Source organism: Athene noctua, chromosome 2 (genome assembly GCF_965140245.1).
Source record: "Athene noctua chromosome 2, bAthNoc1.hap1.1, whole genome shotgun sequence".
Lineage (NCBI taxonomy): Eukaryota > Metazoa > Chordata > Aves > Strigiformes > Strigidae > Athene > Athene noctua.
The window spans coordinates 73,115,659-73,139,697 of record NC_134038.1 but is presented as its reverse complement, the minus strand read 5'-3'; the positions used below and the strand labels follow the sequence as shown (position 1 = coordinate 73,139,697).

General features: G+C 36.0%; 1 protein-coding gene across 4 annotated transcripts in view; it reads right to left on the bottom strand.

Moving 5' to 3' along the window:
• GALNT1 (polypeptide N-acetylgalactosaminyltransferase 1) overlaps nt 1–24,039 on the bottom strand; it is a 91,686-nt gene that overhangs the window by 23,990 nt on the left and 43,657 nt on the right. For 2 of the 4 annotated variants that reach the window (XM_074899427.1, XM_074899428.1), the window contains exons 3-5: nt 21,523–21,751; nt 14,268–14,442; nt 147–313 (exon numbers count right to left, since the gene is read on the bottom strand). In XM_074899427.1, coding sequence (XP_074755528.1) covers nt 147–313; nt 14,268–14,442; nt 21,523–21,661 — 481 coding nt within the window. In that variant the 5' untranslated portion in view covers nt 21,662–21,751. Of the gene's footprint in view, nt 1–146; nt 314–8,293; nt 8,389–14,267; nt 14,443–21,522; nt 21,752–24,039 lie in introns of those variants that run through there. The other 2 variants (XM_074899429.1, XM_074899430.1) reach the window with 2 other exon arrangements.

Sequence of the window (24,039 nt, the reverse complement as noted above, 5' to 3'; positions counted from 1 at the left end):
CACCTGTATTTCAAAATGGGCACTGCTCACTGTCTCCCCCTGCCCCAGCTACTGTATTTTGCTGAGGAGAGCTAAGCTCATAGAAAGTCAGTCTCAATTTTTGAAGTAAAAAGAGCAGCAAGCTAAGGCATCAACACTATCATTACCTCTTTCACTGGCGTCGTCAACAAGGACGATTTCTTCCAGCATGTGTCGTGGTGACCGATTTATCACACTATGAACAGTTCGTAGAAGTGTGCTCCAAGCCTCATTGTGGAAAACAATGACCACACTCGTTGTGGGAAGGTTGTCTACATACACCTTCGTTTTACACCTATAAACAAAAATAAGGCATATATTTGTAAAGGTCAAGTCTTCAGTTAGAACTTCAATTTTGAGGTTTATTTCTGAGTCTCAATACTAACATTCATGATATATCAACTATATATGAAGTATGACAAGGGAGAAAACAGTGCACAGATTTATATTTTTACCTAAAAACCACTCTTATGTATACATCTATGTATTCCATCCTACCACTAATAAAGGAGAGCCTCAATTCAATAACCAGTTCTAGAAATGAAACAAACACCCATAAAGCTAACATACAGAGATGATAACAGATAATTTATTTCCACTACCCCTGTTTTGTGAGGAGTATCATGTCCAGATACACTAATCCAAGCTCCCAATTTAGGCTTGCATTCCTTCAGAGGGCAAGTGGGAAACCCTAGTACTGAAATGGGGACAGAGGAGTAATGGAGGGAGAGACACAAGTTAAGAAATGGAAAACAAACTAGGAAGTGCAATAAAAAGTATATAATGAACAAAATCAAATAATAACTAGAAAAGGGAAAGAATTCTGGACACAGTTGATGTCTGGAAAAAGCCAAGACTACATGCATGCTATAAAATTGTGGTGAATTAAGTATATTTCATAATTTAATACATTTATATTACACAAAGAGGGTTTTTTTTCTTCTCAATTGTATCATGTTGGAAGTGCTACAAAGGTTCATTAAATTAAAAGAGAATTATATTCACATTCCAAATTTAGCATGGAAGACCACAGGTTTAGCTCTCCTAACAGCATATATAGGACATTTATGCAAAATATGACATACACTCCAAGTAACCCCACATGCAGCCAACATTTTACACCCCGCAATACTATTTTAAAACAAGTGGTATCTTCAGGATCTCCTAGAAAAATCAATACCCTGACATAAAGTACAATTCTGAAAATACAATTCTGCTTTCAAAAATAACCATGCAAATTTTAAGTGTTCTTTTCACAGATTTGTTCCTCCTGCATATTCAAAATCACACACAGAAACTTCCATAAGATTTGGTGCTACTAAATCCTTTAAGAATCAAAACTAGAGAGATATATGCATATCTCAAACAAAGAAAACATTAAAGCAGGAAAAGAAATATATTCAGTGGAGTTACATTCCAGTGAAAAAGCTTTTATCAGATCCCAAATTACTGAGCCGATTGACTGTAATGTAACCCAATCTAAATACTATTCAAATATGTTAACAAGTATTCATGACTATCACCTTAACAGTGGTGCTATCTGAGGACTTGAGAAGTACATAGTGCACATCCTCTCTATCCTAAACATATATAAACAATACTGAAGGAGCAGCCTGCCAATACAGGATCATGGTGTCAGTATCTAATCCCACCTCAACCAGCAACACCAGGAACATCATCCAAAACTGGGTTGCTGGGAGAGATGACTTGTAACTCCCCCAAAAACAGGGCCTGAGAGAAACAGGCCTGCAAGATAAGGCAGATGAGAAAGATAAGGGGGGTGGGGTGGGGTGTGTGCAGAATTGGAGGCCCTCTGAGCTAAGGAATGTCTCAAACACTTGCAAGTAGTGAAACTGTAGTAGCAGTGTGGGTAGCGTGAAGTTTGGAGCTGATACGACTGCCTGGATAGCACAGGATGCAGCTGGAGGAAGAAGCTCTGTGAAGGCACACTGGTTCTGCTCTGCTGCATATTGTAAAGTTTCAAGGGCCATCTGTCCGGTGAATGACCTTTGCTTCATTATCCATGAAATGTATATCAAAGTTGACACCCCTGAATATGCTAATAAAGATTAACAAGATCATGCTAATTACATCATCCCATGAAGCACTTTATAGCCCTCCCCATACATGGGATAGGTAAGTATGTAGGTTGACCTAGAGGACAGACCCAAGGAAAGTGGGTATAAATTGAGGCGGGAGGAGCAAGGAGTGAAAGGGAGGAAATAAAAAGAAGACATGAAGAAGTAAAGATGACGGATGCATCCCTGACAAACTCAGACAGGACCAACACAGGAACCCAGACCAGTGATCTCTATTTCCCTCTTCTCCTTTTTCCCCATTTTCCTTCACTACCATTAAGTATTGCAAGGCATACTATATTGCTTGCCATACCTTGTTATATACTTAGCCAATTACCGTGTATCCAATTAGTACACTGTGGGAAGTTAATACATGTCTGGACTTCGAGACTTGTCTCACCATTGTCCACTATGTTGGGAATTTACAAATCTAAGCCACTTGTCTCCCTCATCTGAGCTGTCAACATGAGTATTTTATATGCTGGATAACTTGGTTAGCCAGACCTCTTCCATGTGAGAGCAGCTCTCTTAGAACATAGGCTTTTCAGCCCTGCGATGATGATAAAAGCCCAACGTGCATAGATATCCTAGAAAAGATGAAGTCCAGGTACAATTGAAGAAGTATCTGGAAGCACTTCTGTGAAATCATGTTTCCTTTCTGAGAACTGAAACAGCAGGATCAGGCACTATCTGTCTTCATTATTATACTTATTATACAATTACCACCAAATTTAATTATTGACCACACTGAGGTAAACATAAAATCTTTAGGCAAGGTAGCCATATATCCATATGTTTTCTGATTTAATTCACATCAAAAAAAACCTTGCAAAGCATACCAACTGAAAGTTATTCCTATGGTATCACTTAAATATAAAACAGCTTTTCACAAAAATGCTATGAATTTCAGATGAAAGCCAAATAATTTTTCCCCATGTTTGTTATTTAATCAGTCTATTTTGCTACCTAAAAAATAAAATTCTCAATGTTTTATTCCTTCTGCTACAGTGCTCCCTAGACCAGAAAATGTGTGGGATTCTAGACCTTCAGCTACATTAGTAATACAAATCCACCAACTATTCCTCTACTTTTTGGCCGTATATCTGTAAAAAAGTTGAGAGAAGCCTGTTAGCAGTTCTCTGAAAAGCAATAACAATGTGTCATTCACCAGGAATATCTTGCTGGGGTGGTCACAGGATCTACTATTGTAATATGAAAGCTCTTATCTCCAGCCTTATTTTTTTTTTTAGTTTTACAGAAGATTTTATTTTACTGAGCTCAACACAATGAATTGGCATAATAAAATCCAACCACGTGATCAGTGACTACCATGTTTATAAACCATTACACTGTCCAAAGCATAAATATATCAAAAGATTTAAGAACCACCTTTGAAGGGGAACTTCTGAGCACTAAAAAGGCAGCTTAGAGACATTTTTTGGGACATCTCTCCCCCCTGCAAGGCATTCCCACTGCCCTGTCCTGCAGAACATCCTCCTTTCCATAATGAGACTTGCCTATTCTCACCCCCAGAGATCAACCCTTTCTGGGGTAACAACTTCAGAGCAACCCTAGACTGGCTTGTTTATCAACATGTAGAAGGATGCCGTATGTAGCACAAGGCTGTTTCATAACAAAACTGGTTTGAATTTTTGAATGCTGTTCTTAATAAAGTGTTTGGTGTGAAGTTATTCTGGAAAGATTCATTGATGCACTCAGGAAAAAGTAAATAAATAATAGCATGATACCTGTTTTTTAATACTTTTCACCTGCCTTTCCATATATATCATTTAGCTATATTTATACAAATTTTTGTGAGTAAATACAAATAAGAAAATCCCTATTTTTAATTTTGAAAACACTTACATACACTCCTTCCCCCAGGAATATATTGCTGTAGGACATAAGACAAGACAGAACAGTTGATGCCTGTGATTAGAGCATTAACCTTCTACATAAACCTCATGTTTTATCCTTACTAACAAACATTTAAATTAAGAATCCTTTTTGTCTTTTGTTAGAAAACAAATTACCCCAGAAAGGGATTACTATAGAACTTAAAATCAAGCATTAGTTTCAACCAACAGTTATGCAACATTAGTAGCAGAATTTAACCATGAGAGGTAGGACACATAGGGTATGAATTAAGGACAATTTGAATTTTAATTAACTACTAATACATTATGTTCCCTTTGTTGGATCATGCCTCAAATAGTTTTAAAACTGAGTGCATAATATTAGGCAAGCATACCATCTCCAGTAATTTAATGACGACTCCAAGCGGCAGCTGAGAATGTCTACTTCACAGTAGTGAAGTAGTACTTCATCCTTTCCTTATCTATGGCATTCACCAAAACTCTCAGCTAATGTGACTCCATATATTTAGATTATGGAAACTCCCCCAAAATATCAGAAATTTTAAATGCAAGCAGAGACTTACTGCCCTACTACCTAAAAACACAGAGAAAGAATAGGGCAGATTGTTAAAATATGATCAAGAGAAAAAGCCTAATTAGTCTACATTTCTTGATGTACACATTCCAATGCTCAAAACAGTAATGTTCTTTATTTCATAGCAAGTCTCTCTCATGCACTGAAATCCCCATCTTCAACTGCATCAGCCTTGTATGCTTTCCTAATATTTGATTTCTTGCTTTCATGTAATCAGGAAATATAATGGAAAATTAATTAGGAAATAAAATTCAGGTCATCGAAGATTTTTAATGCCTCATCAAAATCAGATCTGAGGAAAAAAAAAAGTTTACCAGCTATACTTTCAAAAGTTGTTTTACCAAGGAGCCACAGGACCATAAAGACGTAACTGCTCCGACCTTTGTAAGATGCTCATACACATTCTCCACAGAATTTCACCTTGCTGCAATTTTGTATATATATTCAGAATACTTTGAGCCAGTTCCTTCTAACTACATGGTCACTCCTAGGTCCACAGCTCCTCAAGACCACGAGGCAGTGTAACAGGTCCAAATCCTTCATAACTTGAATGTAAGTTTAATGAACTCAAACTAAAGGAAGGAGTACAGATCCTAGCATATATGTGTATAATATTGCTAGAGAACAGTGACAGCAAAAGAAATACAAGTTGTTGTCCCTAACACACTGTAGGCTGATTTCAAAAGTTTTAAATCCATTACAAAATATTTTAAAATAGAAGGCCAAAAGCAACTATGAGTTGTGTTATACTTCTCCATTACTGTGACTTTTTGTGAACATGTTAATCCAATCTTATGTAGAAGCCCCGTGTGTTTTAGACAGGGAGATGTTCAGAAAAAAAAAATAATCTCAGGGATTTTTATTCAGTGGATCATGTACAGTCACTTGAAAACTACCTGATGCTACTTGAAATGTCCCCAAAGAGCCTCTGAATAAACTGCCTTCCTACTTTCTCTTTCAGCCCAGGGTACAAATAGTCCACAGGAGACATTATAAAAAAAAAAAAAAAAAACAGAAGAGACATCAAGTAAGGCAATTCTGTCCAAACAAAATTAAGCCATTAAATCTCAGAGCTTAATTGCTGCTTCAGCACAATCTCGCACAGACAGAAGACAACTCTTCATTTTGCACTTCCTACAAGATCATAACCATACACTCCCAACCCTCTTCCACATCTGGCAGAACCAGAAGCCTCTCTCTATTCTTTCATGCCAGTGAAGGAATGAGAAAAACATACTTCACCCCTGCACACACCGAAGAAATCTACCAGGCGATCTTACAGGATCCTTCATTTGAATTCCTCAGAAGGTGAAATTCTTCTGGTACCTATCTGCTCTGCACAGTGCCTGACTCGGAGATCATTATGGCTTACCCACTCTAGTCATCAGCACGCAAGCTGCACAGACACTAGGAACTGAGGACACCATCCTTTGCTATCCTAATGCCACCTCTTTCAGTTTACTGTTGGGACTTTCACAAATACTTCAAATATTACCTTGAAAAACTGCAACTGTGCAGCCATATTATTACAGAATAGTGCTTGGCATTTTATCAATACTGTGAAATTGTATTCATGGATCAATTTACTTAGAAATTATTCCTAAAACCCAAGATTGAGTGCTACATGTGTAATATTGTCATATCTTGAAAGACAAATATTTACAATGTTAGCTTTGATCTGTTTGCAGACCCTTCAAAGTCATGCTCAATCATGTCTGAAAGTAATGTAATAAAATGGGATTTAATATCCTGATAGCTCTTAAATACTTTTGTTTCATAGGCTAAAAAATTACACTCCAAAATAGCTACAAACAAGGTAGAGGTCTCATAGGAAATCAATTATACACTACCATAATGTTTATGCAGTGAGACACAATGAGGAAAACCTCATTCACTGAGGCAAAACATGAAAAAAATATTTAAGTAATTTTCTAGAAGGATGATGCCATAACTATATTCTGCATTAGAAATAAACGTTGAATTTCTAAATAGTACAGCGCAGATCCTTACACCTTCTGATGATTCCAACAGGTAAACTCTCCACAGATGAGCAACAAGAGGACAAGTAACACTGGAACTTTTTTTTTTTAAATATGGAATTTTCAGAACAAGGCCACTTGTGCTTACCTAATCACAAAAATTAGACTCAGACACTACCTGAGCCATGATTTGCTATACCTGATACCAACTTTATTCCCAGATTCCACAAACCTTTCATAGGAACAAGGCATGACCAACAATTTACAGTGGCTCAAAAACATTAAACAGCAGTAGAACATGTATGCAATCCTTGTTTTCTAGATCAGTGCACACAGCCCAGAGCACTCTGGTAAAGGACAGAGATGGAACACAAGCGAAAGTGTCTCCTGTGCACTAAGCAGCTCAGTTGCGAAAACCCAGTGGAGCTCAGACCACAGCTTGTACGTGCAGTATGATAATGCAGCACCGATGCATTTTTGAAAGCCGTACTAGCAACATATTGGCGCACGGAGGGAAACATATTTAGTCATCTTACAAATTTAGTACAATCTTTTATCTTGTGTACTACAAACAACAGTTATAAATAAAAGCTGCAGTTAGAGATAAACTGCATGCCAGAACTTAAATTTGACAAAGGAATAATCCAAGACTTACTGAAAATCAGGTTAGAGCTAAAGTTTTGAGGAAATGCTACACAGCACAGCCCCACAATAAATCTGTTTAATAGTACTGATGTAGTAGAAACAGCATAGTCTTCAGTATTAAAATATATTGGAGTCTCTGGGAAGTAAGCATGAGTGTCCTTAGGTTTGAAAATACACATTTATTTTCTATTGAAGTTACCAAAGTTAATGCCAGATCAATAGAGAAAAAAAAAAATAATCAGGAAATATGAACTCTTCTTATGAAACCTCAAGCTTTAATTACTGATATCTGATGAATATTGCTGCAGTGTCATAAAATGTCAGTACTCCACTGTCTACCTGTCCATTTGTCGTAAGTTATAGCCTGCAATAAAGTTAATGTAACGAAGCTGAGGCACAGCTATGCCAAACAGTGTAACTCCTTTCTACTTAGATCATGGATGAAAACAGTTTTGAAATCAGACTCTTGAGAGCCACTCCGAAGCTGCTGAGATTGACCTACATTTCCATCAGAAGATAACGCCCTGTGGCAGGGGTGGCAGAGAAAGTGTCAAAACACTACAGCAAGAACTACCAACACTCAAGTCAAGTGGTAGTTTCTGGTAAACACTGACTTAAGTCTTTCCTGGATACGATGAGCAGCTTCATGATATTGAAATGAGGGAGTTGATAAATCTGCTTCTGACATAAAATTTAAGAATACCCCAAACCCCTAAATTGAAGACATTCGAGTTGGATAAATATCTAATTTTCACCCAAACATCACAGCTAAAGAGGTTAAAAGCAATACTTCTGAGAAAGATGGAATCACTGACTGTTGTAACATGCCAAACCACTCTTCACTACACAGACTTTGCATACAACCCCAGTTTTAATTTGTGGCTGCACAGACAGAAAGGACTGCAGAAAAGGCTGCAGCAAAACTTCACACTACCTCTGAAGCTGTTTCCTCCAATCAAATCATAACAATTCAGTTTAGAAAAAGGCCATACCAATTCATACCATAACTCCAATTAATCTTTCTGAACAGGTGACATGGATGCAGGCAAATCCCTTATTCTTACTTAAACATTGTCATATAGCCTGCTTAATGTCTGCCTTCAATAGTATTACATAATTTACCTGACATCAAGAGTATGAAATTTTCCTTTCTTCTGATCTCAAAGATTTGGATATAAGAAAGGTCGCATTATCTCATGAGTCAAGTAGAAATCTTCTTTAGACCCTGGAAACAAAATCCAAAATGGTCCTTAAAACCATTGTGGTTACAGAATTCAAGCAGAATTTCACAAAAATAATTAGCTGCAATTGACTATTTTCCTTATCCTGAATGTGATCACAGAAAAGCATCTCTTGACAGAAGCATAAACAATTCTGTCCTCAAAGACTGAAATTGAATTTTAAGTTCTCTAGCCAAATAATTTTTCATACTTGCCCTATCAATTTGAATAACGCTCAGGATATGGCTGCTCATCCAAAATGGAAGACACTCATAACTAAGACATTGCCAAGTGTTCGAGTGTATATACACACACACGTATATACGTATTCATATACACGTGTATATATATGTCTATATCTAAAAAAACAGTTTACAAGAAGCAAGCTGATTTTTCAAGTGATTTTTTTCCCCTCTAAACATTCTCTAGAAAAAAGATTTATAGGTAATTTCTTCCAGACAACTCATTAAGTCAATGGGAACATTTCCAAATGTTGATTCTACAGTGGACCAGTAACAAACTATATGCACTACGAAAGCCAGATGACAACACATTCCTGCTTGAACAAATTGTAAAGTCTTTAATACCTCACATACTTTCAGACTTCCAGCATGACAATACTGCTGGTCAGATTTACTTTACAGATGCCAGATAATTAATAGCCTGGATCTCTAGTTTGTAACAAAACATTGACTAAACTTCTGAAGTTTTCCACCACCTACGCTGACAACTTTGTTCTTTATCTTTTACATCACTATGACCTGAGCTAATTGAATACCAAAAGTTCACAAAGCATATCACCATTTATGGAGCTATTTAAATCCCCACCACCTTATGTTTTTTTTAATACAGCCTTTCGGTAAGAAATTTTTTTTCCTCCTATGTTCCACCTAATCCAGTGCAACTGTGGGCTGCTGCCAAAAGCAATAATCCCACTTTTCACCATTACAGTTTTGTCCCATCCCCTTCTTTGCACCTGATCTGGTAATCATACAGCTGCTGAGCATGTTGTTTGAGTCTGCTGATTCAACAAAATATACCTTTTCCCCCTTTTTGGTGTGCAATCCTCTATCCAGTCAGTGAATGCTAAGGCCACACAATCATCAGATCAGTATCAAGAAAAGCAGTGAGAAGACTTCTTTTGGCTGAAGTCCGCATTTACACCAGATTATAAGTAGTATAAAACTATCCCCTTAGCTCTTCTGAATGAAAATAATTAAAAGCAAAGAGAGCACACCTTCACAAGCCTCACATAGAAGTAAATACTGAAAATGCTGTCACTTAAAAAACCCCATCAAGCGTCACACATGCTCTTGCATGTGTGCCTTTACTAGTTTTGCTATGAACAGGTTTACTCAAATTATTTTCCTCACACAGGGATTGTGGAAATTTTATCAATGTGTCATATTATGATTCAACTGCATCTTGCTGTATCTTAAAGCATACAGCAAATCAATTTGTTTTGAGAAGTTAAAAACTGAAATTCCAGTGTATTCTCACAAGTATATTTCAGGCTTAAAAAAATCAATAATACATTTTTAAAGCACACATATGAAAAACAGATTGCAGTCCCAAAACTGAAAAGCATTACATTGTATCACAGAATTAACAGTGCCTGAATGTAAAGCCTAAAACTAAATGTTTTTTTTCTAAGCAGAGATGACAGAATTAGTCATATGAAGGACTTACTCAGAAAGGAGCCCAGCATAACTGCTATAAACTCCATAACATTTGTGTAAATTACAAGAATGGCTTTTAACCCTAGAAAAAATTGTTTACTTCCTCCTGACTGAAAGTAAGCTTGGCAACAGGAACTGAGCATGGTAGTTTGATTCAGCAAAAAAGCCTTCAGTAATAACTTGAACTGACCACATTATTGTACTAGTTAAACATTAAGGTCTTAGTTAAAGATCTGCATCTTATTCTTCTGTTACGTGGCTAAAGGCATAATTCATACGAATTTAGATCCAGTTCACTCAAATATGGCCATCTGGTTAAAAACTCTGATTATACCCTACATCACCCAAACCCCAACATATTTACTTCCTGAATGCAGGCAGTCTGAGAAAAGGACAGTTAAAAGATCACAAATGTTATGCAGAACTGAGGTATAACAAGATGACCAATACCTTTAATTCTGGCAAAATTAATCCAAGGAATAAAATGGCAAAGATGATCTTTTATGCCAAGTTCTATGGAACCTTTAACCACACCACCTTCCAGCCCAAATACTGGTCTAAGGCACATAAGCACAGCTGAACACCTATTTTAGTCATTGACACCTATTTTATTCATTGCCTCCCTCATCTTCAGCAAAATCAAGGCAAGATTCTAGTGTTCCTAATCACCCATCTTTTACTTTTCACTGTCATGTCAAGCCCACAGCTGCATATTTTCCTGGCAAATGTGAAACAACTCCCACTTTGATGACTGATTCACAGACCATAAAAATACATGCTTACAAGAATTATTCTATTAACAACTTAAAACCAATCTGCTATCCCCAGCTGCTTGTTCCCCTACAAAAATACCCCTCCAGAGGTTGTGCCCCCATCAGTTACATTAGTTACACTAACATGCCCCAGTCCAGATCCATGGAAGTATCCAGGCTAAAAAAACTTGTGGTTGAGCTTTTCCTGTTAAGCAAATCATTCAGTTGGGATAACAAGAAGTAGAACAATGTTCCCACTTACTAACATAATATGATTAGCAATTCAGGCATATGTCAATGGTTTTAAAGGCATCTATGTGCCTCAATAATTTTGTGCCAAATAATTAAAATAAATATAAACCTGTTAATATGGCTGGGGTACAGCTCTGAAGAACACAGATTTCAGCTTCTGTAGATGTCTTGTACTGAGGAGTACCTGAGCTGAAGAAGTGCCTAGAAGTTATTAAAACAGCTCACATTTTTGTTCTAGTAAGGAAACAAAATCTATTGGCCAAAACATAAATATGATGCCCAGAGTAGGTCATCTATAGACATCAACCTGTGAGCATTTAAGAGCCAAGCAGGTACACAAATGTGCTTGCCTTTGCACAGGTAACAGGGATGTGTGTGTGTGTGTGTATGTGTTAGCATAACTAGAAATTAATGTGAAGGATAATGGAAACTACTTCAAAAGCTGCTCTCCAGATGACAGGTTATGACATCCCCATTCAATATGTGTGGCAATATTCAATTGTATATTGGCATATACAGTTCCACCAGGTTTTCAATTATTAACCATTAAGCAAAACTTTTAGACTTCTGTATTTCAGAAGAACTGACATGCCAGAGAATTATAGGACTTGAAACAGTCACATCATCCCCCCACACCACATTAAAGGAAGCAACCCACAAAACCTGTGAAGAAAATAATTACATGGCTGAACAGCTAAGTGTGCCTTTGAACATAGCCCACTTTTTCAAAACCTTGATTGAAAGTGCTACTGGCAGCTGTGCTGTAAGCATATAAATGTGGTAAGGAATGATTAGAAATTACCCATTTTTTCTCCCAAAACTATTTCCATATTATCAGAGATATAGATAGAACAAGTTACAGCAGAAAGAACTCCACTAACGCAGCAGAAAGTGTTTCTGACCATGTGAGTATTTTGACTAATCAGATACTTTAAGACATGCATACAACACTGGAGCACGTTTATAGTTTTCACAATTCTGAAAATGGCTACAGTGTTCTTGAAAAGTAATGTTAATCTACACATACAGATTATGATAACCTTGCATTGTAAACAGTACTGTTCTCGAATTTGCTGGGGAAATGTCAACACACTCCCCAACTTCTTAATTAGCATGACTTTACAGAGTACCTACTGAAAATATGACAGAAGGAGGAGCTTTTTGGGGAACATTTTTTTCCTCAAAGTCTACTAAAAATGCACACAGCAAGAAAACGTTAAAACTGTTAGCAGCAATTTACAAAAATAGAAAATCCAACTCTGCCCTGAGACCTTACCTAAAATTTTTTCTAACATTCCACTTTCACACATCTAGTATAGCAATAGTATTTGTGTCGATACAAATGGAAGAGAGAAACAAATGCAACATTTCTAAATTTATAATGCATATCTTACTGTGAAACCCAGTAATTACAGAGCATAGTCAAGTGTGCAAGACAAAACTCCTATAGCTTGGCTTGATTTTAATACTGTAATTTTATTTGTCTGCAAAAGCTTGAGTGATGCTTAGGTAATAAATTTTTAATAGTTTATAACAATTTCTCTTTCCATTTTTGGTTAATTTGAAGTCTAGACTTCAAAAAGCTTACAGTTAAGACAACTTTTTAGATTCACAAATGTATCTCCTTATCTTTATACTTAACACTATAAAAATGGTAGAATATACACAGGCAAGTTTTCCAGCATGAGTGCTGATAAACAGATGATGTTACTTTCTTCCATACTTCCATAATGGTCATAAAAATTACACATGTTTACCTTCCAGATAGCCAACTGCTGTAACTATTACTTCCCAAAGTTTTGTTAATTCCTTCCATTCAGCCCTTCCAGAAAAATCATACAAGAAGTCACCCCAAATTAGCACCCCACCTTTGACAAAAGCCTCCAGCCAAACTCATGATTTTCCTCCCAGCTAAAAGAGAGAATGCTAACAAGTTCTTAATCAGCAGCAGTCACAACTTTACAGTGAACTGATTTCTTATCCTATAGAGAGTTTGTAAAAGTGGCAGACACTACCTATGAATCTGCATGAATGCCAAGATATCCCATTGCCAAGTTACAATCACTATCACAGCAGTAACATAAGGATACCTCTGTCAGTTTTGAAAGAAAACCCTGCAAGTTCATGATTTGCAGTCTTCCACTATACTGAGAAACAGGCAAATAGTGACCATAAAATCTGACTGATAATATATCTGAAAACCAATTGAAAAGTAACATGAATTCAAACTTACAAAGTCATATGTTGAAAAAAATATGACTCAATTATTAAGAACACCAGCACTACCAGGAACTCACATGCTACATAGAATCACATTCATTACCACAGATGAAAGTACCTACAAGCCAGCTCTTTATCACTCATTAAAAATCAAAAGCAGTCACAGAGCTTCATCTCATTCTTCTAATATTATCTTCTGAGGTAGAAAATGAAGACAAATTAATCCAGCGGCTAGGCCTTGTGTATACAGAAACAACATGAGAGCTTCTAAAGAAATGGGTTTTCTATAGCATTTGATTCTTGCAAAAGAATGAAGATAATTGATTGGGAAAATGTTGTTTCATAAGCTTTATTTAACTTGAGAGTCTCTTTCATAAACAAGAGGGGTTGGGGGGAGTCATCAACTATCCTGCCAGAGTAGCCCCAGGAGAGTAAAGCAATCTTATTTAAAACAAGGCTAGAATTTCATTTTTAATTACTTATGACTCAAATAGCTCTGAAAGGATCAATATTTCAGAGGCAAGATCAAAAACAAACCAGATGGATATTAGAAAACATTATAATGCAATCTAAATTAGGCTTTGCACATTTCATTAGGTAAGAAATTTTTATTTATTTCTCCTCAACAAATCTTTTTTATCTCATATAATGCAGAATTTTAGTCTGCCCCATTAAAAGCAATGCATGAATTTTTCAAGTAGTATTTTCCTGAAATGCCAAATCGTAAGTTAACTTTGTTTTCCTACAACCAAATTACTTTCTATTCCCTGAACAGGCTTCATATTTGTAATCTGAAGGAAACTGGTTTCTGCTGTTTGATCTTATTTTACAAGTAAATACCATATATACAGGAAATCTTCCTACTTTTCACTTCAATAGTAATATCTTACAGAACTGAACTCTTGTTTTGGATCACTCTTTGCACATTCTTCATTTAAGTCAAGTAAATTTTTAATAAACCTAAAGCACTTACCCTTCTAACCTGACATCAGGTAAAGATCTGTTGAGTGCAATCATTTCACTTGCCATTAAATTAAATTGATTTATTTTAAACATTTCTTTCATTTTTTCTTGCTCCTCTTTTGGAATGACCACGGGCTTCCCCATCTCTCCAGGTCCTTCATGTGGTTTTTGTATGGGTTCTGGAACTAAGAATAAAAAAATGTTAGTAACTACTTTTATGCTTGCTTTTGTTTGTTTATACTTTCTTTTACACTGTAGGAATGTTCCTGTTTAAAACAAAGTTCTAAACCCACCAGGTTTTGGAAGTGAAAACAAATCTTCATATTTTGGACCTTAAAGAGTAGTTAAGTGCTACTCTTAGACATCACAATTCATTTGAAAAAACAATAAAATTTCATGTCTATCCATCATCATATCCTAACTGTCTTTACTGTTAAAGTTCTGTAACAACAGATATTTATATGCCAGATTGTTCTTGCATATACAAGCTTTTCAGGAAAAGTTGATATTTCCTTTACAGGGATTTTAGTAAAGATTAAATTAAATACTAACTTTACATTTATTTCCACACTTTTATTTTGACAGAATGACATTGGCATTTATAATTTAGAAATAATTTCTCTTAGGTTTACTACCATTATTTTTGGCCAACATAATTACATTTTGGAGCTTAACATTAGTACTCGAAACAGAAACAATAACACTTGACATGTTTAAACCAAAGAAGTCTTAAATATCAAATATCTGATCAAACAGATGAGGGTGAGAGGGACGAGAAAAGGAATCCAAGACTTCAAATATTTGTTTTTTTAAACAAATGAAATTAAAACCTAAAACATTAAAAAACCCCTACATCACATTTGCTTTACAAATACCCATTTACTTTTCTCCTGAACAGAAATGCTTGAATACTGAATTTGAAATATATTACTGTTTTACAAATTCAGTACAAATTTTTATTAAGAAAGAAGTAATTTAAGATCTAAATGGAGGAACAGGAAATATTTAAAAATAAATGCACCAAAGCCCTCAGTAATAAGCCTAGCTTCAAATTATCTTTAATTTGCATCTAGGACAGCACAGTGTAATTAAAGCTTATGGCAAGAGCAAATAGCCATTTAAAGAATAAAAATAAAATTAAACAAAAAAAGTCCAAGCCTTTCATCCTTGTTGAAACACTAAGATTTAAAATGGGTGCTTACTAATAACTGAAACATTTTGCTAGTTTGCATTTAGCATTAATCTGTTACAAGTACAATGTGTTTCTTGAGAAACTTTCATTTTCAAGTACCTGAAGCAACTGCCGTAGTTGCACTTAAGCAGTAACATTTAGCAGAGAGAATCCTCCCACCACAGAGATGCTTTCTTTTTACAAACTCCCTTTGACTGCCAGTCAAGCTATATAATTCTGGAAGCTGCCAGCCAGCCACTCATACACTGAAAACTGATAGAATAAGTATGTCCAAGCAGATCCTGAGCAGATTGATTTAGGTACCTGTTTTAACCATGGGCTAAAATGAGCATGCAAGTTGCTTTGCATCTTTGCCTGCTAAGAAAGTATTGTTAGCATCTTGCTGATTTGCTATCACATAACCTTTTAGACTAGAATTTGTGCCTTTTGGGGGGTAATTAACATTAAATTATAGTATACAATAAGGCAATTATTTGGGCTTAATTTTATATATTCATCTTGGTTTTATTACATGAGGTTTCATAACTATTTTATTAAGTACATAGCAATTAGCACATAGGCACAGTTTGCCAGAAAATGATTAAACGAGTGTTCAACATACCTAAAATGATTAAACAAAAGCTATCAGAATAGTTATATTCACCATATTTTTCAGCATTCTGAAGTGAATGTCTTATGCTACCTTATTTGCTGTTTAGAATGAAAAACAATTTCCCATTTCATTTACACTTCCAGTTGTTTCTTAACTTTGACTCAACCAGTTAAACTGAATAGCTAAATTAACTGAAAACTCATCTTTCACATTTGCAGATCTTGCTGTTAGATGCTAGTTTAGCACATCAGTAAGTTGAATCCAGACGTACATAGTCTACAACTTCATCAGCTGAATTTTTAAATTTAATTTTCAAATATATACTACTTGATTACACATTTTACTTAAAGTACTCCCTTCTCCTGCAGAAAAATCCAGCAACAGCTAACTAGATCCCCAAATATTTTATGGATCTCACTAAATGCAAATGCAAGAAAGCTTGGTGTGCAGGCAGAGAGATGACTTTCCAAGAAAAGTTAACCAACATCTCTCAGGTTTCAGCATTTATGGTAATCTGTTTTCACACAAAAGCATGTAGTTTTCTTATAAACACAAACCAACAACATTTTACCCAAATGACTAATGCCCATTGTTAAAAATTCAAACTGCAGTGCTCTTGTCAGTTAAATATGAAAAAAATATTTGCTTTGAAGGACTGTAGACATGTACTGATGACATACTTCTAAGAAACAGAAGTTTAATTTACAACTACAAGTTTTAGAGCTAAATGAATGACTTAATCATCACCTGATCTAACAGGAAGTCTAGTAGTGTTTTTCCAGACATTTCTCATGTGTATCAGTAAACCATTAGTTTCCAAAATCTCTTGATCTCTTCCAGATCTTCATTAAAAATCAGAAACTCTTTATGTCTATGGACTATGAATTCCTTTTTACCAGGCAATATGCCTGATGAAAAACATATTTCAAAATCTAAGACCATCTAAAGCCAGAAAAAAGGGATAGATTCTTCCATGGCATGTCTTTAGGGACAACAACAATGGTAAACCAACCAAAACAAAGTCCAGACAACTTTGGAGGAACCACCAAAATTACAAAAAAGCTGTTCAGACAGGTAAAAGTTAAGAAACAAAGCTTCTGACACACATCAGCCTTAATAGAACAAGACCGAATTATGACAAACAGTTCCTATTTTAAAAAACTTCAATCTGTGGTTTCTATCTTTAAGCCGCTTTCTTTTTTTCTTAAGAATTTTGTATGCAGATAAGAATATTCAGAACCAAGTCACAACTTAAAGAGTTTTCATCTTTACCAAAGAGCTCAAAATTCAGAACACAAGGCCTTGATGGGCACTTGACAAAAATGGCTGGTCCTAGTTAAAATCTGACATTGCCCCAAGAAAAGAATGTAAATAGGAAGTAGCTGAGATCACAAGACTCTTGTAATACCATTGTAATACCAACCTTAGGTCTACAAGAATATTTTTTTTTTTTTAGGATTTCTAATCATTACACAAGTGCAACACCCCTTGAGTTTAAAAAAAAAAAAAAAAAAGGGGTGTGTGGGGGGGGGTGGTGGTGGGCAAGATTAGTTTGGAAGTTTTTTTGGAAACCGCAACAAGTGCCAAAGCTGGAAGTTCCTTTAAAGAAGCCTGTAACTGGTGGTAAGGAAGGACTCATCTGATCTTCATTTAAGTCAAGACCTCAGAGCTGACATACAGGATCCTTACAGAACTAAGACAGAACTACACAAAAATAATCTTTTAGAATAACCACAGTGCTACCCGGGCATTTTTTCTTTACAGGAATGGTCCCTTTTTGTATTGTTAGAGAATGATTTGAACCTTTTAAGTCTAGAACTTGTTTACACTTGTCAGTAAATTCTATTCCAGGCTGTGAAATCTAAATTGTAATGCTGAATCCCCATCTGGAAGCAATAATGCTCAACTACCTATCCTATGAATTTCAGGTTTGGAAAAAACTACTACATGACATGGATTATGTTTACTATGGTTCAGTGATTTGCTTTCCAAGTCACAACAACCTTTAAACTTACAGCAACAGCCTTCCATCAACAATAACTCTTTGTGAATTTTACTGATGAAACAACAGGAATTACAAATAGGGAACAACCACCCAGAAGATGTGCCGATAGAAAGAACACCTGTTAAAGTCTGGGCAAGGGGTGTACACTATCTAGGTCAGCTGGGTAGCTCAGAATAAATGAAACAATCTCAGAGCTGAGCACTAGAGCACGCTTCCCCTGACCTACTCCCACCTCTCTGGAGTGGTCATGGTGGGAAGTAGAAAGAGCAGCAGTATCAGCCAGGACAAGCACAGGCTCTCTCCCAGCTCCCATGACTGATGTTGAAATCAACACTGCTAGGTGTTCTCACCCCATTTCTCCAGGCTACCTCCTGAAGCTACTACTGTTTTCACCATGGTGGACGGGGTGGACAAAGGCTCGAGCCTACAGCCAAATCATCCCACACAATTACAGTCACTAGATTCCAACTATTCCTCCTCTGGTATCACTTTAGTTCTCCAGTCCCATAGTACCCAATCCCCATGCCAGCCCTTCTTTTCCCAAAACATGTCCACTTACTCACAGCCTGGTAAGTGCTTGTCCCTTTTCCACTCCACCTTTTGTCCCTTCATCTCCACACTCATATTTCAACTACCAACCTTCAATCTCTATGACAGTGGACACAACAATCTTTATCCCACTCATCTCCATAATCATTTACACAGATTTTTCCACAGATTCACATTCCTTTACTATTTCTTCTTTTGAGCAATTTGTAAAATATAACAGCAGTATACATGCAATCCAGCACTATTAGAAACAGAAGCTGAAGCTCATGATGGAAGATGCTAGTTCCTTATGCCATTTTTCCCAAAGGCAATTTAGACCATGACTCTAAGTGTCACTCTGAAAAATAAACTCTCCATTTTCTGTATTGAAAACCTAAGGAAAACATCCTTCTAAGTTCATGAAAGCTTGAACTGTCCAAAATTATTCTCAAAATTCTTTGCTCCTGCTGAAATATCTAAAGACTAATTTTTCCAACTAGGCAAGCACAGCTTAAAATAAACTTACAAACTCTTCAGAAAAACTTACTCATATATCGAGTAGGTTCATTAAATGCCATGGAATTCTTCCATGAATTGCAAAGAGAAGCTATATACCAGAATGACACGGACAAAGAGATTATTAAATTCAGAACACTTACATAATTCATGCTGAATCAAGAAAACTAAATCAATTATGGAAATGAATAGGGGGGTAAAAAGTGAAATGAAAAAGCAGATTTTGATAAAAGCTTCACAGAAAAAAATAGCCTCAGTGTTATCTGAGGAGATTCTGGGCATTCTGAATGGCATTAAAACCACTACAGACTCCGAGTCAGTGAACAACTGGAACAAGGAAGAGTATCTAAGATGCAACTAAGTTAAAAGGAATTGTCAAAGTATCAGCCACAACCATGGTTTCTAGCAGACATATTACTGCAAGTACCTTACTACAAGTCAGCTGTTTTAAAAAAAAAAAAAAAAAAAAAAATCAAGAAAAATGCACAAAACTATACAAAAAGTTTTGGTTGGTTGGTTTAGGCTGTTTTTTGTTTACAAGACAACTATAAGATATTAAAAAGATACCAAGGATTTTAATATCAGTTAGGAGAAGGCCAGAATGAAGACTCTACTCAACTAACCGGTGTTGCATAGGAAAAGTCACAATGCTAACTTTTAAATACTGCAGATTTTCCCTCACCTTAAGGATCCTCCAATGACCTTATCTGAGCTTTCATCACCATCAATATATCAAACCAAGTTTCATATGTATTAACTTATGCCAGACTTCTTTAGAGCTGTTTTGCAAACAGGATTATTTTTGCTGTTGGCAAACAGTAACTGAAGTTATCTGCTTTGTGTAAAAACTTTCTGGGAACTGAAAAAGTGGATCCATTCCTTAACACTACTATGTCAGTCATCATCTTATCCTCAAAAAAATTTCCCAACTTCTGAAAAAAAAGACAACAAAAGAAAGACTGAGTTCCTATAAAAGACATACTTCCTACATAAACCTAATTCATTTTCTCAGCACTTTTTTTCACTTACTGAAAAAGAAACTCAAAAGATGAAACATAAATGAAAATATAAGTCCCTTCTGCAAAACTTCCATGAACTAGAACCTCTCTAAAATGCTTGCACGCAGGTGTGAAAACAACAGTTCAGAGGTACTAAGCACAGAAATTATACATTCCTATACATTGCTGTTCTCTGTGGAGAGTTATTGGCCTATTTTCATCATGGGGGGAAAAAAAAGAAAACAAAACTAACATTTCCTAAACATTTCCCCAGTGTTATTCTGTAACAGAGCAACATTGTTCTTAAAATGTTTCAGAAGATTTCCTAGGGAGTTTGAAGTTGTCTACACCAGATGCCAACAGGTGGAAAACTTTTTTGTGATGGAAAGCATTAATAAATCTTGAATACAGTGGGCTAATCAGACTTAACATTGAGCATCACTAGCATCTTTTCCTGTAACAGCAGTGAAACATCAGACACAGCCTTTCTGGTGGGAGACACACCATACTAGAAAATTAGGTACTTCACAAATGAACTGGAGGCAGCAGCTGCCTACAGTTCTAAATGCTTGTGCTGAGACATTGCAGTGATGAGCCTTCTCCCTGCACCAACTCTCCCATGTGATCAATTATGATGACCTCCCTAAAATAAAGTTGACAACATGAATGGTACTGGCTTTCAAAAAACCACACTCACCCCATCTAACTGGCACCCAAAAAACCTAACATGGCAGTAACAAAACTGAAAGCTTATCTGAAGACCTTTAGTACTGAATAATACAGTTCTCACTTCAAAGAAAAGGTTACATACATAAGCATGTGTGGTGTGTGTGTGTATATATATATATATATATACATACACAGTCATATTTGTCACTTTTATAGCCAAGTTTACTCTAGTTATTTTCATAACTTTATTTTCAAGCCAACAGTCTCTTATTGCTATAGTCACTGGCTAAATTTTGGCTTAGGTAGGGTTTTGGGATTCGTGTGTTGGGTTTTGTGGTGTGCGGGAAAATGTTTTGGTTTTTTTCTGGGGGCAGGGGGACAAGTAAGCTTGGTTGTTGGTTTGGTTTGTTTTACTACCAAGTCAAGTGAAGTTAACCATGCCTTTGCTTTCTCACTGGTGGAAATTTAAAACATGCTTTAGACTATATTAACATAGCTTAAATTCCTGAACCGCTCGTATAGTTTTATTGTTTTTCCATATATATTAATACTTAAAATTCTAAATCTTAAGCACTTAAGTCTGCAACATGCATATCAGGCACCATGTTTATTCCCTAGTTATTAAAAAAACATTGAACATTCTGTAACACCTAAATGCTGATGCAGTATTATATTGTTGGGGAAAAAAAAAATAAAATCAGATGTTTAAAAGGAGTGAAATTTTAAATGAGCATAATTTAAAGATGACTCAGGCAGAAAACTTACCATCTCCAGCAGGCAGACCTCGTTCTTTTTTCTCATCACATTTGTTGCATTCACTGAAGTACAGCAATAGAAACATATCCAGAAGGACCCAAACCAAAGAGGTGGCAAGGACCACCTTGCAATATGCAAATTTTTTCATGGCACTTTAAGTCAAATACAAAAATAAAAAAGTGTAAATAAAAATATCAACAGGTTGCTTTAATCCAGTTTGAGAGACCACGTTCTATATCTGTAAAAAAAAAGAAGAGTCACAAAAAGTTACCTGAAGACAGCAGCTAAAAGCAGAAATTTTAACTACATTTTAAAGGTAACAATTTAATTACCAATTGCTATATGTATCAAAATGAATGCTCTATGTATCCAGTAAGATTAAGGGAACAGGGTTAATCAAAGGAGCATTACTCCAGTGTTTTACTACTTTAACATTAATCACCTGGAATGTTAAAATGAGTGACCAAAACAGGGTGTTGTGTTGAGCCACTGGAAAAGAGGGTAGGCACATCTAATGAAATTAAAAAGGGACTCTCTGGATCCTCTAGAAATCAGAACAAGCAAAATGAATGAAAATCAGGAACACCTCAGGAAGCAGAGTACTAATCTGTGCTGTGTGAAGCCCATGGCTAATACTCCTCACACTTCTCCTGTGTAGAGCACATTGAATTTTGGGGTCCAGCACTAGGAATCCTAGTCTACAAACACCTGTAATTTATATAAAGTCTAATGGCACATCACGCCTCTGTCAGAAAGATAAAATAAATGCTTTGCTCTCAGTAAACCAAAAATAAACATCCCTTTTGGTAAACTTAAATAGTAGGAAAAGTGAAGTACTCACAAGCCACTGTGATCACTTACTAGGCATTCAAAGCTAAAGGTATCAACTAATAATTGTGATGCTTAAAGTGACTTTAATAGTTTAATGCCTGATTATAGAACAAATTTTTGTACATTTTTCAACATGTATACATTATATCTTAGAATGTCAGCCTTTGAAATTCTCTTTTATCCTACTCAAATTACAAGCCAATTTTTTTACAAGGACTGCTTATTTTCATGACTGACAATCAGATACTAAAATTTATTATTTTTCTTTTTACCAACAGGTTCCCCACCAGTGTTGACATGTTTCAACACAAAGTACTCCCAAAGTATTTCCCAGTGGAAACACCTCACCAGTTAAAACCAGAATTGTAGATATTAACTTATAAAATAAACAGAAAATAAGACTCTTCAAAAACACAATAGAATTTTAAAATTCACATACATTTTCTCTTACATGTTTTCAGCCTAAACTGAAGAATTTATTGGAAAGGAGAACTATAATTGTAAGCCATGATTATGCAAAAACCTCACAAAAACCCCTGCATCATTAAGACTATCCTTCCTTTAGTATTTCATTGTCATAATTTGACTCCTGTCTTCCTCCCACTCCCTTCATGAAGGAAAACACGATGACACCCTTCTCTAAATACAGCTTATTACTTCTTATTGGCAGCAGAGGCATGTCTCCATGCATCCCTATAAGCTTAAGTGACATAGGTTTGAATGGAATAGTGATGTAGGAGCCTGCAGCCTTCCACTTGTACAAGACTAGAAGTGTGTACTTCCCTCTGCTTCCTGCATAGGTTTGTATCAAATGCCAAGCAAGAGTTTTGTTCGGGATGATCTCAGTTTGCATCTATATAGTTTTGCCATATGGGGGATGACTATGTAACGTTAAGAACTGCAAAAGTATATGTAACAACTTGATGATAAAGCAGCAGATCAAATTACCACAACAAAACATTAAGTATGTTAAGAAAAAAATCCCAGGGGTTGGTTGGTTGGTTGGGTTTTTTGTTTGGTTTTTGTTTAGTTTTTTTAAATAGACACAAAGATGGGCCTGAACTCTGGATCTTGGAGTTACACTGTAAAACTATCAGTTTGGCAATCAGCAGTAGTGAAAGAAAATGGAATTGTTAAGAGTACCAAGTGAATAATGGAAACTAAACCATCACTACGCCATTACACAGTATCTGCTTACTCATCTTGAGAGCTGTATGAACATCCAGTCTTGTCATTTCAAAAAGGATATAGAAGGATTAGAAAAGACAAGTGAGAAGGGCAAAAGGATGAAGACAACAAGGAATAGCTTCATTATAAGATGTAAGTGAAGACAGTAGCATTCTTCCTGGATGAAAAAGATGTAACCTAAATCAAGTGGCAAGTCTATAAAATCAAAAGTTCTATGGAAATGGTAAATAGAGAACAACTGTTGCCTGTCACTCCTACTTCTCATATTGGCAGAAATTAAGTGAATTTAGCAGCAAGAGGACAAAAAAGACAAAAGAAAGGTATTCTCCACAATGTGTACTTATGCAGGGGAAGTGCCTGCCACAGTACACTGCCAGTGCTCCAAGTCTGTTCATCGGCTATTAAATATCAAGTCCTCAGCCCTACTTCAGGCTGTTCCTGACACTGACTCTCAAGTCACTGCATGCTAGGAGAGTACAGTAAAGAAGCAGCATTACAATTTCCCCT